This window comes from Erpetoichthys calabaricus, chromosome 10, assembly GCF_900747795.2.
Source record: "Erpetoichthys calabaricus chromosome 10, fErpCal1.3, whole genome shotgun sequence".
NCBI classification, from domain to species: Eukaryota; Metazoa; Chordata; class Cladistia; order Polypteriformes; family Polypteridae; genus Erpetoichthys; species Erpetoichthys calabaricus.
The window spans coordinates 49,409,147-49,427,374 of NC_041403.2; the positions used below are offsets into that span (position 1 = coordinate 49,409,147).

Here is an 18,228-nt window from a genome sequence, read left to right on the forward strand (position 1 = left end):
CAGAGGAAATCCACACAGAAACAGGGTGAAAACGCAAACAACATTCAGGGAGAACCTGGGCTGTCAACCCTGGTCTCCTTAATGCAAGGCAGCAGTGCTACCACAATGCCTCCCTCCCTTAGTATTTAGCAGAAATGTCTCCCTTCTCCCGTACAGGCTACATCTCGGAGTAATCTTATGACTCTTCTGCAAGTGGGTCCAGTTGTTAAGAGACAGCACTTTACCTTATCAAATTCATACATGCATACATTTCCCAAACCACTTAATCCAGTTCTGGGCAAATCAGGGCCTGAGCCGTTGTCGGCATCACAAGACACAAGATAGCAACCAACATTGGATGGGATGCCAGTTGTCACAGGGCACAGTAACTCTCAACTGCACTGGAAAGTCTGAGTTGCCATTCAACCTAACGTGTATCTTTGAGAAGCAGGAGGGATAAAAGTGTGGCTGCAAGGAGGTGTAAATTTAACATACAATAGAAGGTTACTGGCTGAGATTTCACATCCAGTCTTCTGGAGTTCTAACGTTTGGAATTGTTACAGGAGTGAGACCATCATGCAGTGGCTGGTTCTGCTACCTCATCATTTCAGGGATCTCATTTTTAATGTTCACCCCAACTTACTAGCAGTGTAGAGTTTGCACATTTCATCATTCTGTGCATAAAGGTTCTCCCCTGGAACTGTTTGTTTCATTCTACACCCCAAAAATGGACATCTTGTGTTGATTGGCATTACTTAGTTGCCTAGATAGGTGAGAGTGGGTGAAGGTGTGCATGCATGGCTGCTGCCCCAAATGAGTTTGCCTCCTGTCGTGTACATAATCCTTACAGAACAGAATCTAGTCGTGTAGGAACCTATAATGGAAAATGTGGATTTAGAAGACAAAGAGATGGATTTTATATAAATTATACAGTGTGTCTCCAATTGTAATTAAGTTGTAATTTAACATGTCAGATTTATTTTAAAGTATTGTTACATTTTATAGTCTCAAAATCAAAATTTCTATTCAAATGGTAATCTGCATGTAAATGAGAACTGAGAGTAACTTGCGTTCTCAAAATCATGATGGTGACTTGAACTCCTCTATTATTCCATCCTTTTTCTGTCCCTGTGGTGCTTCAGAAGCAGTGGGTGTAAGACAGTAACCAGTGCAGGACAGGGTATCTCAGGGCATTGCTATATACAGCTCTTTGAAAAAAAAAAAAAAAAAAAAAGAAGTCCACCCCTCACAGTGTATCTTCTGTCATTTATGAACTTAAGGAAATCTCATCTTCATCTGAGTGATATTAATAGATTCATATGACATAAACATAAATAACCTACAACTTGATATTCTCAACCCTGCTTAACCCTATTCAGGGTCTTAGTGCTGCAGCCTATCCTGGCAGCTTCAGGCCTGTCCCGGGAACCAGCGGTAAATGAAACATTAATGCAGGGGTCCTCAACTCCCATCCTGGAGGGCTATAGTGGCTGCAGGTTTGCTTAATTGGTGACCTGTTTATGGTGCTAAATTAAGACTCGGACCCTTAAATTATTTCTTTTACAATAATGAATAAACAATAATGAGATATAAAATGAGCCAAAACACAACCAGCAAACTGTTTCCTTCATGCAGTATCTGAAAATAAAGAAAGATGAACGTCTTGGGAATATTGATCTGCTCAGGTTCACAAAACATTTTAACAGTGTTCTTAGAAAAGAGAAAATCAACAATTTCAAAAATTGATGCCATTGCACAATGAGCGCAGCAATAAGCCATGGAATTAAAGAACGGGTTTAATTAACGACAACACTCGGTGCCTAATTAAGCAACTGGTTGGCATTTGAGGCCCTGACTTAGCTGGTCTTCTGTTGGTTCTGTTTGGCTGCCATTTAAGAAAAGAAATGAAAGAAATCTTTGTAAAAAAAAGAAAAATTAAAATAAATTCAAAAGAAGTTAATTAGCACATTAAACAGGTCACTATTTAAGAAAAGGGTTAGACAGAAAACCTGCAGCCACTGTGGATTTCCAGGACCAGAATTGGGGACCCCTGCATTAATGTGAAATAAAATTTCCTGTGCCAGGAAAAAATAACTAATCAAACCCCCCCCCCATTGCCGTCTTCAGTACCTGGTAGTGCATCCACTGCCAGAGACAACTCTGTGTAAGCAACCAGCTGATACCTGCTAAAACTATGAAGGAGTTGTTTGCCTACTTCTCCATTTAGAAGTCCTTCGACCGTGGAATGTTTAAGATATTCTTGCATGTACAGCCCACCACAAGTCCCTTGGCAGTAGTTTAATTGGATCAAGATCTGGCCCTTTGACTGTGCTATTCCAAAACTCTCTTTTGTCATTTTCCTTCAGTGTCACAACATCTATTTTGGGTTCAATTTTGGTTTTTCGACTGATAGACTGGAATTCCCTTAACCCATTTTCTGGTACAGGACATCCTTTGACTCGGTGACTGCAAGAAGGACAGTCCTTGAAGTGGCAACAGAAGCTCAAACAATAATGCTCCTGCCTTTCTGCTGCTCTGAGATTTCTTTTCTTTAAAAGCAGCTTTTGGTTTGTGCCAAACTTAACATCTGGTATAGTAACAAAATAAATCCAACACATCTGCATGGAACACGTTGTTCCACAAGCAAGAATCTTTTTTTCAGATGCATCTTCCTTCAATGTCCCTAAAATCTGTTCAGTATTTTTATGAGTCTTGCTCCTTGATTGATTGTGGCAACAGTTACCTTTTCAGTCTCTCTTGTTTCTACTGTGATAGCTACTGTACTTTTCTACACTGTGGTGTGGATGGGCCAGTGACATCATTTAAGAGAGGCCCACCAAATCAACAAGCCAATTATGAAGACAGTCTCAGTTTTGGCACACATTGTTGACATGTTGGTTATAGTAGTGAGGTAGAAAATGGATACGAAACTGGTGGCCATTGTGAACAATGCTGTATGACACACTAGCACTGAGGACTTTCAGCCAATGAATTATACAGCAGAAGTGTGTCAAGAGGCGCTGCTGGGGCTCCTCCTCATACCTATGGCAATACACCAGCATAAGGTGACTGCTCTTTTATCTTTAGCCAAGTCACAAGTTTTTTGGGTTTTTTTTTGTAGTAATTCTTGTCTTGTGTTTGAGAAGGTGGTAGTGGTTGTTATTTCTGGCAATATTTATATGTTTGTTGAGGTTCTACACAAGCTAAATTACTCCCATGGGACAATCTATCTATCTATCTATCTATCTATCTATCTATCTATCTATCTATCTATCTATCTATCTATCTATCTATCTATCTATCTACCTATCTACCTATCTACCTATCTAATCTAATCTAATCTAATCTAATCTAATCTAATCTAATCTAATCTAATCTAATCTAATAGACCAGACAAGGCCAGGTTTCTCCTATTTATGTAAAGCTGAGAATTTCAAGCTACTATGTAATGACCTACTACACATTTCCTCTTGGTTTGGTGGATCTGATGCAAATTGTAATCAAGTTAGAGAATGCTTAAGTTAAAGGTATGATAACATTTCCACCATATTTATTTATTTGATTGAGTAATTGCAAAGTACAGCATTTCATTGTTACTTGACAGCTGAAGCTACTTTAATGTGTTGATAACCTTGAAGTGAAGATGAGATTTCTTTAGGTTCACATTTATTTAAAAGCTACACTGCTTTTTAAGGCTGTACTTGCTCCTAACAGCACTACCTGCATCCACATCTTCTCATACGGGGCACATGTTAGAGTCAACGATCAACTTTGACTGTATGTGGGAAGAAATTTTTGTGAACCCATTATCACTTTTTATGTTAACTGCAGACTTTTGATTCAGCATGGTTAAGAAACAGATGTAACTGACTTCAGCTGATACTCCATCATAAATAATCCTCTGATAGTATTCTAACTTGCCAACCTCAAGCTCACCTGCACTACCCGCAGAGCTGAAGGAACACAACATTAATACTGCAAGTGCTTTTGACTTCTGGGGCTTTAATGTTGGAGGTAATTTTAACAGCTAGATTGACTGGTTTATGGATAAATCTGCTTCTCAAAATTTTCCTAATGTGATTCTCCTCACTCACTTTGTAAATTCAAAAAATCTGGAGTGAAACATCACATGTGTAAATTTGTTATTAACAACCCATCTTATATCCTGTTGATTGAGGTCCCCAAAGTCTCTTAGTCTCCTGGTTATTGACTTTCACCCCACTGAATAGCGTCCATGTCTGGTCACTATTCAAGGAGTGCAAGTAGAGGTGGTCCACTCCTACATGTACTTGGGGCTCCACATCAATGACAGGTTGGACTGGTCTCATAACACAGAGGAGCTAAATGAGAAAGGGCAGAGCAGGCTCTTGTTTCGTTAAGGATCTTTGTTCCTTTAATGTGTGTAGTGACATCCTTCACATCTTCTATAAGTCTATGATGGCCCATGTGATTTTCTGCTCTGTTGTGAGCTGGGCTGGTAACATCACATCAAAAGAGGCCTACTAAATCAACAAGCTCATTAAAAGGGCACTCTCGACCTCCAGTAGATTGTGGTGAAGTAGAGAATTAAAACAAAACTGAGTGCCATTATGACCAATGCTGCACATCCTCTCTCTGACACACCAACACTGAGGACTTTCAGCCAACAAATTGTTCATCAGAAGTGTGTCAAGAAACATTACAGAGGCTCCTTTATACCAACAGGCATAATGCCAAACTGTGACTGTGACTGCTAAGTCAGAAATTTTCTTTCTTTTTCATTTTCTTTCTGTTTAGTCACTTTGATTTGTGTTAAGACCATTGTGTGAGTGTGTGTGTGTGTGTGTGTGTATACCTATTTATTTATTTATTTAAAGACCTTCTGTAAAAAGCCAAATTTCCTTCTGAGGAGTAATAACAGTGACAATGACATGAGCGACAACATGACATGCTGAGCCTGACTTATAGCAGTTCTGTTGTAAAATATTTCATTTTCCATCATAAAATGCAAAAGGCAGCTGGTTTTCATTTTTATCAGTGACAAGTAAAATAAGTCATGGCTGTTTCTTCTTTTGTCATTTTAATGGATTGAAAATTGCAAAGCGTTTGCACTGCTGGCTGCACTCATTTTAGCTGCGTCTGTCAACATGCAGTTTCTCGTTTATTTAAGTGCAGCTTCTGATGTGGCAGTAGTGGGTCCTTCTGTATGTGTCCTCATTGTCTGCTGTTTTGATAAAAGCTGCTTAGTAGAGTGTTTGAGATTTAGTCCTGAACTAAAAATCTGAATGTGACTTAAAGAGCGAGAAATTACATTAGTCCTGCTTCTTAGTCCTGAACTGAGTGCTCCCAGCTTTGGCACTATAAACCCATCAAGGGCTTTAGAGAATAAAGTTAGGCTCCACAGGATTACCACAGTGATGCAGGCCTCGCCGTCTAAGCACACAGGAGAGCTGGCTACAGTGAAGCAGAACAAACACTTCTGCAGTTTATTCAACAGTGTCTTGGAGTGGCTGCTGTATTAATGTGCCTTAATGAAGTTAACATGTTCAACCAAATGTCCCAGTTATGTTGTACAGTAACTTACTGCATTGGAGATACAACATTAGAATATGACGGAGCAGTGCAAGTAGCACACGTTTGTGTCTGTAGGATAGAGACACAAAGTGAGAGCTGCCAGCGTTTTCTCATACTAAAGTTCGACCATTCAGCTTGCTTGAGTGTTTTACTGAATAAAATGAGGTTAGCAACTGAAAGAGCTGGTGTTTGTCAATTTACCACCTTACAGATTATTCAAATTGTAATAATAATCCATTGTGACATGATCTTGAAAACATCACTAGAGAGACTGACATGACCAACATAGTGCTTCACCCAATCATATAAGGTGTAACTGTTTGGTATTTTAAAGTCGTGCTGAGGTTGACAGTGTTGTGTAGCAGCTTAAGCATTGAACATTAAACCACAAGGCTGCCGGCTCAATTCCTGCCTCCAAACTAATGTGAACTTGTCAGCAAGCTACTTAACGTGTGTGTGGTCTGACTGTTACAAATAAAATAAACAAATCTTTGTATTTGCAGTGTATTCTGCTGTGCTGAACGTCACCGTGAGTAAAGGTGAGACTGCTAAGTACACACTATTGCATTGTCCAAACCCACTTACTCCACTCTAGGGACATACAGAGTTAGTCGCACTGTGCAAAAGGCCAGAACCAACCTGCAAATCACTCTGATCTTCAAGTTACAGGAGGAAACGGGACTATCCAGTAAAGTCCTAAATACACAGACACACAGGAAGACCATGCAAGCTCCACTCAATGACTGTACTAATTTGAACCCAGGACTCAAGAGCTGTGAGGTAGCAGTAACCTCTGAGCGAGCCATCATTCTGTACCATTTCCAGTGAATTATCATCATCACTCTCATTTTTGTAAGCCACCCAAGATTTATTATCACTAAAGTGCCTGTATTTTAAAGCATCCGCAACTCTGAGTCTCAAGGTTTTAAATCCTTATTCCTCCAAGGTAACAGGCAGACAGGTCATGCAGCAAGAATGTTAAGAATGAACCTCTTGTTTCCTTCGGTTCCACTCTTTTTCTCTAATGTACTGTTCCCTCCTTCTCTGGTGCTCTTCCTGATTTCTTCTTCTGCTTCTTTCCTCCCTTGCCTTTTGCATTGTCTCAAACTTGTTCTTTACATCCCCTTTGCCCAGTTTGGGCACATAGGATTTTGCAATAGGTTTGGAAGTAGAGAGAAGGATCTTCGGAAAAAGAAAAAGACAGACGCACCAGAACGTAAGATAGACAAAACAGGAGAGAGACACACAGAAAGAAAGTTCAGAAATGAAAGGCAGAAAGATCCCACCTAAAAAAACTGATCTGCATCCCTTTAGCCTCTCTTCATGTTTATATTAAAATGTTAACAGTTGCCTAAGTTATTATAAGAATGTGTAAAACTGACAATACACCATTTCAAAAGAACTACCCACACATCACTCTGCTACTTTCTGGTACTTGAGAAAACAATTAAAATATTACAGTATGATTCACATGCTATCTCGATTGTATTTGTTAGTTAATAGAGCTAGCACAATTATAAGTCCTCAAACAGCAAGAATGTGTTAAAAAGTGTAATGCAAGACACACTTCAAATGCAGTAAACAAGCTAAGGCTCACGCTGAAAGTTACATACTGAGAGCAAAGATGCTTTAATTTTTTGTCTTGATACGTTTTATAAATGTCATGAGAGTTTAATAAGAAATCGCTAATCAATTATTGATCAGTCAGTTAATCTTTATATAGCATTTTTCATGGTAGGTGGCCTGGTAGCACCCTGCTACTTCAGGGGCCCTGGGTTTGAATCGGGTGCCTGACTGGTTTGTGTGGCGAGTTTGTCCACTCTGCCCGTGTCTACTTGACTTTGTCTCCCTTTACTCAGCCCTTCCACCATTGTCTGTATGGTGTGTGTATGGTTGTAATGAGCTAGTTTGACATTTTGAAATATCTGAAAATAAATTTCAAATATCTTGAAATACAGCTCAACCCTTTTCAAGATTTTTATACTTTAAATAAGTTCTTCTGGGTTTTACAATATATGCAAGAAAATGTCAAGATATCGTAAATACATTTTCAGATATCTCAAAATAATGTTATGTGCATTTCAAGGTATCTCAAATTTATTTTTGAGATATCTTGAAATTGATCTCATATATTTTAAGATATCTGAAGTTATTTTAAGATTAGTGAAAGACACGGACGTGTGGTCCTAAAATTAAATTCTACAGAAGACGAGATGTAAACAACAGTAAGAGCCTACACTTGATTATGAGTTCTAAACACACATGCACCACTTCTGTGGCTGTGCTTTAATTACTATAAACTTTTCTGCCTACCATGTTGCTGCTACTTACATTTTTTTTTTAATTTCCACAACTTATCGAATCATAAGGTTTTGATTAAGACCAAGATCAAGGTTTGAGCTGCATTAGTTCACCAGCAATTGTGTGACAGATGGAGATATTAACATTTCAGAAATATAGACTTGGACAAATTTGTGGGTACCCCTCCATGAAAGAAGAAGAACCCACAATTGTCTCTGAAGTAACTTGATACTGATAAAAGTAATTGGCAGCCATTGTTGTATATTCCGTATTTGACAAAATTCAGACTTTGCTTTAAAGTTTTGATTCAACAGAGTTTTTCAAATAATAACACAAATGAAAATAGCATGAACAGAACTGATGGGACCTTTAACCTTATGTTTTGTTGCACATCCTTTAGAGTTTGCAATCACTGCAAACAAAGTGACTCCTGGAGCTCTCAGTGAGACTTCTGTGCCTGTCCACAGGTAGTTTGGCCCACTCTTCTGCTCCAGCTGTGTCAGGTTTGAAGGGGTCTTCTCCTGACTTCATGTTTCAGTTCTTTCCATAGATTTTTAATAGGATTCAAATCAGAGCTCATAGAAGGCCACTCGTGGTTGGTCCAATGGTTCTTAGCCATGTTTGGATGCTTTTAGCTGTGCGTTTTGGGTCTGTATCTGGTAGGAGGATCCATGTCCTATGTCCTAGCTTTTTGACACTGGGCAGTGCATTTCACTCCAGAATGTGTTGAAGGTCTTGAAATTTCATTGTTCTTTGAACAGCCTCTAGGTATCCTGTGCCAGGCACGGCAAAGCAGCCCCCAAGCATAACTGAGCCCTCTCCATGTTTCACAGTAGGTGTGGTGTTCAATTCTTTGAAATCATTTTTTCACTTATGGCAATAGAGCTGATGTGACTTGCCAGAAAGCTCCAGTTTGTCTCGTCTTTCTACAGGAAAGAAGCATTGTGGTTTGTCAATATGCATTTTAGCAAATTCTGTTCTGGCTTTTTTATGTGGAGTCTTCCTGGGTCTTCTTCCACTGAGCGCACACTATCACTCAAAAAGAGACGGATGGTGTGATCAGACACTGATGAACCTCGACCTTGGAGTTCAGCTTGTATCTCTTTGGAAGTTGTCCATTGTCATTATCCTTCTGCCCATTCTTGTGGTCGATTTTTTTCTCTTGCAGCCACAATCAGGAAGGTTGATTACAGTCCCATGGATCTTAAATGTCTTAATAATATTTGCAGCTGCTATCACAGGAACATCAAGCTGGTTGGAGATGGTCTTACGGTCTTTATCTTTAACATGCTTGTCTATAATTTTCTTTCTGACCTCCTCAGACAACTCTCTCCTTTGCTTCCTCTGGTCCATGTTCAATGTGGGGCACACGATGATACCAAACATCAGGGTGGCTACTTTCTCAATTTAAGTAGGCTGAATGGCTGATTTCATGATTGGAGACTTGTGGGATACTAATTACAGAAAACAATTATTTATGATCTTTCCTTTGAGTACCAACACGTGTCCAGGCCATTGTAAAATATCTGTAGAATAAGCAATACCTGATCTCTTGTCACACTTGTTTTGCTTTACTCGATGACACATTTGCTTTCCATTTCATCACTTCAGGGGGCATACAGCACTTTTCCAATGAGCTTGATTACTAAGATTTCCTGCTTATTTCAAGATATCTTGAATTGTATTTCAGATGTTTCAAATTGCATGGGAGTTTGCTTTAAGGGACCTTGAAATGCATGTGAGATAAGCAGGCCCTGCGTTATACTGTAAGGCTATTTATCCGGGATGTTCAACTTCAAACTACACTGATGCCCTTCAGTCCACTGTACTGAGTCCTCCTGAGCAACTGAGTGAACCCACTTATTGTCCAAATGTAAAGAATACACAATACATATGTAAAGAGCTGCTGGGGGATCTTATAAGTCACTCTGGGTAAACACGTCTTCAATTTGCTAATTACTAATGCTAGTAATTGATGAATTTGTATTATTGGCATCATCAACTTAGAGTAGCTAAACTTACAAAAATGACCTTGACCAGTTGTTTACAGTGAAATGTTTTTAAATCTTCCAGAAACTTAATGAACGAATGTCTTTGATATTGTCTCTCCTGTCCTGGTGTTGCTGACACTTTTTAAGGCGTTTGTGATTCAACCTCAGAGAGTGGGAGATGTTGCCAGTGGCAGACTAAGAGCGAGGACTTTGTCGCTTTCTGCCATAACTTATTCATCTAAGAGTTGGTGGAGCGCAGACGCGTGATTTACTGCAGGTGAATTAGGAGGAAAACATTTTTAACCGTTTCCCATTGTCATTTCAATACTTGAGAATTACAACCTGCATGAAGAAAATTATGTGTTTGTGTATAGTAAGTCCAAAATTGTTTTATTGCATGTTTTTTATAACAGTCTAGCATTTGTAATTGGCTATAGCATCCAGAGCTTACACAAGGAAATGGCCTGCATGATTGAGATGACATTTTCTGCTCTTGAGGTGAAGGCAGACTCAGTTAAGAAAATGATGGAAGTGATTGTGATATGCGCACATTACATCTAAATGACTTGTCACACCCTAGATGTCGTAGTTGACCTTTTAAATTCAATTTGTGTAATACTTAGGCATTTTAAAGTCTTTAGCTCTTGCTGAAGGAACAGAAGACCATGAATCTATACCATTGATTTTCTTCCTGTTAGTCTGTCAATACCACCTCTTTGTTTGTTCTTGTTTTACACTTTTAATTTTATGCTTTTCATTTTGATGCCATATTATAATCTCATTTATCTTTTAAAACACTTTGAGATGCTACTGGTAATGCCACAATAGGAAATGACTGACTGTTTTTGGTGAGTTTAATTCATTCAGTTTAACAAATGACATGTGTATGGGTCACACATTTATATACTGTAGTATAAAATATTACTCAATTCACTGAAATCATGTGTCCAGAAAAACTTTGCCATTTGCTCAAAGACCACAACACACAGGAGGATATGTGGATATTAATCTGCTAATAAGCTGAATAACCTCCCACTCTCCAAAGATGTCAAACCCAACTACATGAGATCAACAGTGTTTGTTAACAGAAGTGTTCTGAACAATATTAAAACATCTACTTGTCATACTCTTTAACAAAATAATCCGTTTTACAAACCATAAACACTTTTAAAACCCCAATAAGAGTGTCAGAAGTAAAAACTGTGTTATGCACAATATACCCTCAAGTTTGGAATCGCCCACAAATGTCCGTGACACTTTTTATCAAGGTAACATAAAATTAAATAAAAATACAATGAAGATATTACTGATATTGCAAATGGCTATTAGTGCTTGAAATGGTTGATTTATAATTCAGATCTATGACTACTAAGCCCAATTTTCTTTAACCATTTCTCTCTCCAATGCCCTAATGGTAAACTCTCCTAGCTCATTCTTAATTAATCGTGTTTAAATGCTAATTGATTATTTGAGAAAGCTTTGTGTCCATGTTAGCACAGCTGAAACTTGTCATTCTCTTCAGTAAACCAAGTGTGAGGGAGAGCCAGCATCCTTACTGGGCCCATCAAGTGGAAGGATGAAGGAAGGCAGCTCCTGTAGGACACTGCCTCCCCCAAACCACTAGGTGGCAGCTCCCCTGGGCTGCAGCGGTGCCCCGGATTCACACAGAGCATCATGGGACTTGGAGATTGCTGACTCAGCCCTGTTTATTTCCATGGGTGCTGCCAGAGGGTGCTGTGGGAATTGGTGAACCCTACTTTGTTGGGCTCCCACTTCACCCAGAAGTGCTCCCAAGCCATTCCTTTGGTTCACTGGAAGTACTCCTGGGTGCTGCATAAAAGAAACTGGCTGCCTCAGCTCCACGAGCCAGAGTCTGGAGGAATGAGAATGAAGCTTGTGTGGAGGTGACCATGGGAGAGACAGGGATAGAGAGAAGACAAAAGTATTGCTGTGTGCTTGCTATTGGGCTTAACTGTACTTGTTGCTGTGGTGGGAAACGCTTGGGGAAGAGTTCGCCACAATAAAAACTCTCTTTGTGCTTCCATACTTGTGTCAGGTGTTTGGGGAGCTGGAGCCCCTCACCCCCCGCTGGCCACAAAAGTAAATTGTCTTTTCTTGGGTTTCAGGGTACTGCCATCCCTAACGTTCAGTTCTGGGTTCAATAAACCCAAAATGAAATGGCTTTCTAAAGAAACACACCAGTTAATTGTTTTTTTTTTGGAAATTGAAGTTTACTCCATGCCACAGATTGCCAAGAAAGTTAAGAATTCATACAAATGTGCTGGCTACTGTCTTGGGAGAAATGGGCAATTGGACCTGACTGGAACAAAGATACAAGCAGAAGGCCCAGATGTACAACTGCACATGAGGAGTACGGTCCGTAGTTTGAGAAACAGACGCCTTAACGGTCCTCATTTGGACTTCACTTAATTAAATAGTATACATCAAACACCAATGTCACCCCCAGCAGTGAAAAGACAACTCCAGCATACTGAACTTGAGGCAGAATTTCAAAGAAAAAGCTGGAAAAAAAGGTTAAAATGGGCAAAAGTCTGGAATCCCCCAGAAGTCACTGCAAAGTCCAGAATTCTTTTGCCCTTTTTTCTTCACTGTTGTAAATGGCACTGTTGTCAGTGTGTACTTTACTTAAGGAGCACCCGACTGAGGACCTGTACAGTGTTCACTTCTCAGACTGGACACTCCAATCAACATCTTCTCTTGTGCAGTTGTGCATCTGGGCCTTCCATTTCTTCTTCTAGCCGGGTTAGATCCAGCTTGCCCCCTTTCCCTCACGACACTGATGGACCCCTTTGTATGGACTCTTACATTTATTGGTCAGCTGTCACTTGGAATAACTTTTCTTTCATAGAACAGAAACAACCATAAACTGATGTGTTTCTTTACAATACTGTTTTGTTTTGGCCATTTCAGAATCCAGAAATTAACTTTAGGAATTCCAGTACCTTGCAACCCAAGAAAAGACAACTTCCTCGTTTTATTGAATTTCCATTTCCAATTTCCATTTCCACATGACTCTTTAAGGATGAGCTAAGGGAGTTAGGACACTGAAGGAATGGCTGCTGAAAATGGGGCTTTGCAGTCATATGTGAATGATAAATTAGAAATCAGTCATTTCAAGCAGTAACAGCCATTTGCAGCACTAGTAAGGTATATATTTTTAAATCAATTGAACTGAACTTTAATTTTTAAAAAAATATCGATTTCTATAAAAGCAGTAAGGTGTACGGTCGATTCCAAACTTTTGAAAGCTGGCACATACACAGATTAAAATCTCTGAAGCTAACAGCATGCACTTTAAAAAGCACTTCATATCTGCATTTGTTTGAATCTGTTTAAGGCCCACCAAAGTAGCCCCCTAGCCAGGCGAGCAGCTCTTACCTCAGTTTTTTGTGCCACATCAGTCATGGCTACGCCTTATAGACACTTTGACTGGGCACTGGACTTACTTTTGAACACCTACAAATAAACATAAAAGTACATTCAGTTGAATTTATTCATGTAGTAAATTACAGGCACTGGGTCTTTTTGCATTTTTATATTGTAGTCATTTTGTAATCTGAGCTTTACATGATACTTTAATGAATTTCTGACTGTGAGTCATTCTTGGATATCTCTAAATATACATGCAGTCATGTTAGTGAGAGCTTCTTGGTAAATGTTTAAACTTTCTTAGCGCTGGATACACAGGGAATTTATTTGAAGTATGGCGGTTAGCACTGCTGCCTCACAACTCTAGGCCTTGAATCTCCAGCTCTGTCAGTGTCCGAGTGGAGCTCACGCATTGTTTCTGTATCAGCCTGTGATATGCAGCACTTTGGCGTCTTTAAATTGCTTGTTATGAATTAGGATTTGTAAAAGTGCCCCGCTATGGTGTGTTACCTTATAGAGTCCCATGTTCTCAAGATTGGCTCAGACCACCCTGCTGTTTGAAATAATGATAATTGTAGAAGGGTAGAAATATATTTTGAGGAAGGGCTCAGTGAGTTACAGTATCATTTCCATGGAGGTCACAGTCCGCATTTATAGAAACGATCAAAGCTTCCCTGGCTGCAGCTTCAGTATATTCCTTTGACACAGAAGAGTAAAAGCCTGGAATACTCTGAGCAGTAGATTCTTTATTTTTCAGCTTCAACGTTTCTTAGCTAACTTTATTGTTAACACTACAATGAACATCACCGTCCCATAATGTACAATCCTTATTAATTTATAAACATGTAAATTGTTGGTCACATTATTTGCAATGTCATCATTATTTTTGGGTTCACCAGATCCAGTCCAGTATAAATCAATTGCTTTATTTTTTTAAAAACTAAAAATAAGTGGGTCATTTATAAATTTTCTACCATGACACATTTTAATGTTTGTTATTATTATTTATGTGATACAAATATATACGTTCACTCCTTTAATTTCTTCCCATTGTAGTTTTTTCATAGTTTACTTTGCTCCATCATTCTCTTGTGAAAAGCGTCCATTATGAAGGTGACTGAGAACGTAAGCAGTACACGGGTGGGCACTCTCTCAGACGCTCGGAATTGGTGCTCCTACATTGTGTTACACATTCACCCCATAGCTGGCAATGGAACGGGATTGATAACTAAAAATCTGGGCTGTTTGATGAGGTTGAAGGATTTACATTCAAAATGGACACCAGTAGAGCAGTTACATTTTCTTACTTGGCCGACGCCTTTATCTAAGGAGGCTTACAATTGGTTCCATTTCTTTTTGGTTTTCCAATTGGAGCACAGGCAGGTCATGTGACTTGCACAGTGTCAGTAGTAGGATTTGAACCCACAACTTCAGAGTCTGAAGTCCAAAACCTTAATCACTACACCACCCTGCCTGCTTAGAGCACAGCGCACAGATGTTAGGAAAAATGTGATTTTTGTTTTATGCAGTATTTTTATAAAAACGTTCAGTTTATTTTACACCGACCTGGGGCCTCATGTGTAAAACTTTGCGTGGATATGAGAGTGAAAATATGTACACGGCAAAAAAATGTGTACACCCCAAAAATATCAGATTTGTAAAATCTGGTGTACGCACATTTCTACACAATTTCTTCTTCTTCTTTTTTCGGCTGCTTCCTTTAAAAATCACAATCACTTTGTAAATATGCGTATGGGAATGTGCCTCGAACACCTCCCTAAAACATCCATATATGTAGCATGCTAATCGGCCTCAAACAAATGCAATCACAAGGCCCCAGAACTCCACTGGCTGCCCAAGCAGCCCCACACCTGACACATTGAAACTCCACCACCTGCATTCAAGAGTCTGTGAGTACAAAATCATCATGTGTGGCATTATAGCGCCTCTCCTCTGTGTTCTGGGGGTCAGGGAAAGGTGCGAGGTGCCGGCATCTGAGCCATTATCACCTTTATCACACATGATTGCTGTTACAAAGTCTAGTACAAGCCGTCTGAAAAACTAAAGGTCAGCCAGATGCCTTACCAACACGCCAGCTACCAAGTTCAGCAACATCACATCTGTCTAGACTACTTTGTCTCAAAATAAATGAATCGCAGGCTGACCCAGGCCACAGAGACGTAAGGTTTGTCAGCCACCTCCTACCATTACAGATGACTTGTGTATTTTTTAAATGTCTCTGCTCACAGTTAACAAAAGCAGCTTCATTCTCACTCGGTGCCCTTATTGCAATGTGAGTGCAGTAAAATGCTCCGATTACGTTAAGAGAATCGGACAGGGCTGCATATTGCATTATTATGTTGGCCAAAACCTGCTGTGTTTTACATGTGCACCCACACCATACAAAAATGGTATGGTATGCCCCCTCACCAGACAGTTAATGGCTTCCAGCACAGCGGGTACGACGGAGTGAAGCTTGGCGGAGATATTCCCGACCTGTCAGTTCCCCAAGAAGTGACAACAAGTTAGCCGATGTAAACTGAGGAAAAGTCTTCAGTGCAAATACGCAGCACTGGCCCTCTTAAAAAGGAACTGAAATCCAATCTGCACATCATATTCATCACTTTTTTTGCCACGTAAATGCATATTGTAATAACAGCTTGGTGATATGAATTATTATACGTGTGAGTGTTCATTTAGCTGGTTTAGCTGCATTCCCCTACTTGATCAAGGGTGTCGTCATTTCCCAGTTTTTTCGAAATGTTGCATACGATTGGCTCAGAGTTGCCGTAAATATACCCAAGTTCCCCTGTCAGGTCTTCTTTTATAAATCCTGACATTTGTGTGAGTATACACATTTCAAGCCTCTTTTTCTAAATACACAAGCTTCATAAATAAGGCCACTGGTCACTATGACCTTTGCTGAATTTGTTAATTTGTGAGGAGTTTTCTTCCACTTCCGAAAGTCTAATAGGTGGCTTTAAACTGTCGTAATGAATGTAATGGAGAACTCCTGCCTCTACAGGCTCCTGAGGAGCCGCATTACATGATTTACACATAACATTATGTAAACAAGAGCACCAGATGAGACCACCTGGGGCAAGACCCGGGTACATTTGAGGATGTGCAGATCTCGCTTAGCCTTAGTTGGGAATTCTACAGGAAGAGTTGGAAACTGCAGCTGAGGCCTGAGAGGGCATCTCTGTCACGCTTGGCTTGTTCCCAACACACTGGGCCAGGCGGCAGACGGAGAGTGGGTTTGACTCGCGTGTGTCTGTGTGTGTGTGTGTGTGCGCGCGCGTTCATGAGTATAATATGCAGCCATTATGTACAGTATGTTACATCAGTAATTACAAATTAAATTTGTTGTTCATACATGAATGTAATTCACAGTACCTCTGTATTTGTCGCTTAGTCACCATGAAACATGAACTTGTCTTATGCCCCCATCATTAGAAACATTTATTTCATGCTGTTGAGCAGTGGGTAGGCTGTCAGAACGCAATCTGAGTATTTTGATTTGATTCTGAGCTCGGTTACCTTCACTGCACAGTGTGTTATTCCAATATTCCCATGGGCTTCCTTCTGCAGCCATGACATAACCTTATAAACTGAGTGTCAGTACCCTGTTGTCCTTCCCAGGTTTGGACCCAGTCTTCACAGTTTACTCTGAATCGTAAACCAGAAAATAGATGACTATTAAAATAGATGACTATTTACTCTTTAAAATCAGTGTACAGCTCTGTGATGCATGAGATAATGTGTCATTCCCACACTTCGTCTTCTTCTGCTAACTATTTGGACCGTAGCAAAGCAGACAGCTTTGGGGTAGAAGGGGTCTAATCTGTGTTTACTCTTCTGTCTGGCCTTGACATGATCCTAAAGGTTTATTATTTTAATATCAACATGATAAATGTCTACTCGTTTTCTCACTCTAATGATCCATGGTGGACCCATGGATGAAGCTAAGAAACTGACCGGAATGTTAAACTCATTAGCACCGCATTGCCTGCTTGCTGTGACATTTCAGAAAGCTATTTTCTTGTTTGATTCATAATAATAATTCACTACATTTATATAGCAGATTTTCTCACTACTCAAAGCTCTTCAGTGTGTGGGGAGCCACGTCAACTACCACTAATATGTAGCAGCCACCTGGATGACGACAGTCATTTTTATCTTCACCACACATCACCTGTTAAGTGGTGAAGGGGTGGGAGAGACAGGCAGTCATTGACAAGGGATGATTAGAGGGTCAGAATGGATGAGGTCGTGGTTAGCCAGGACATTGGGCTACACCCTACTCTTTACAAAGGATGCCAAGGGATCTTTAATGACCACAGAGAGTCAGCACCTCAGTTTTATGTCTCATCTGAAGGACGGTGCCATTTTTCAGCACAGTGACCCCATCATTGCACTGGGGTCCAAATTCAGACCACAGGGTAGGCGCCCCTCTGGCATCACCAACACCTCTTACGATGGCAACCCAAGCTTTTTCATGGTTGGTCTCCCATCCAAGTACTGGCTGGGCCTGAACATGCTTAGCTTCAGGTGTGGGTGACCTCCTCTGAAGTGCATGTGGTGTGGCTGCTAGCATACTGAGATGATCCTGTTTGAAAAGATGATCTTATTTTGATTAAACAAATTATTTCAATTAAAGTTGGGAAAAAACAACTGTGCAAAATTAGGGCAGTCATCAAAGAACAGGAGACCTAAACTCATGAATGAGTGAAGCAATGGGGTCACCAGTTGTCACATAAGGCAGAAAATAAGCGTGAAGAGGTGTCACTTCACAATGGAGAGGCTGCTATTGCAGGCCCTCCATTCGTAGCCTTAGGTTGATGTTGTATGTAAGCGGTTATTAAGGTGCTGTTCTTATAGAGGACCTACCTCATGGTCCGCTCAGATGTTATCTTTGTTTTATTTCAATTTATAGATCTAGCAGCAGAATTAATCGCAGATTTAGAATTTGGCCATTTGCATTACATTTTTTTTTTCAGGAGAGTTCACAGCA

General features: G+C 40.0%; 1 protein-coding gene across 1 annotated transcript in view; it reads right to left on the reverse strand.

The window, feature by feature from the left end:
• nexn (nexilin (F actin binding protein)) overlaps positions 1–18,228 on the reverse strand; it is a 60,655-nt gene that overhangs the window by 34,847 nt on the left and 7,580 nt on the right. The window contains exons 2-3 of the mRNA XM_051933014.1: positions 13,224–13,301; positions 6,523–6,714 (exon numbers count right to left, since the gene is read on the reverse strand). Of these exons, the coding sequence (XP_051788974.1) occupies positions 6,523–6,714; positions 13,224–13,250 (219 nt within the window). The 5' untranslated portion in view covers positions 13,251–13,301. The remainder of the gene's footprint in view (positions 1–6,522; positions 6,715–13,223; positions 13,302–18,228) is intronic.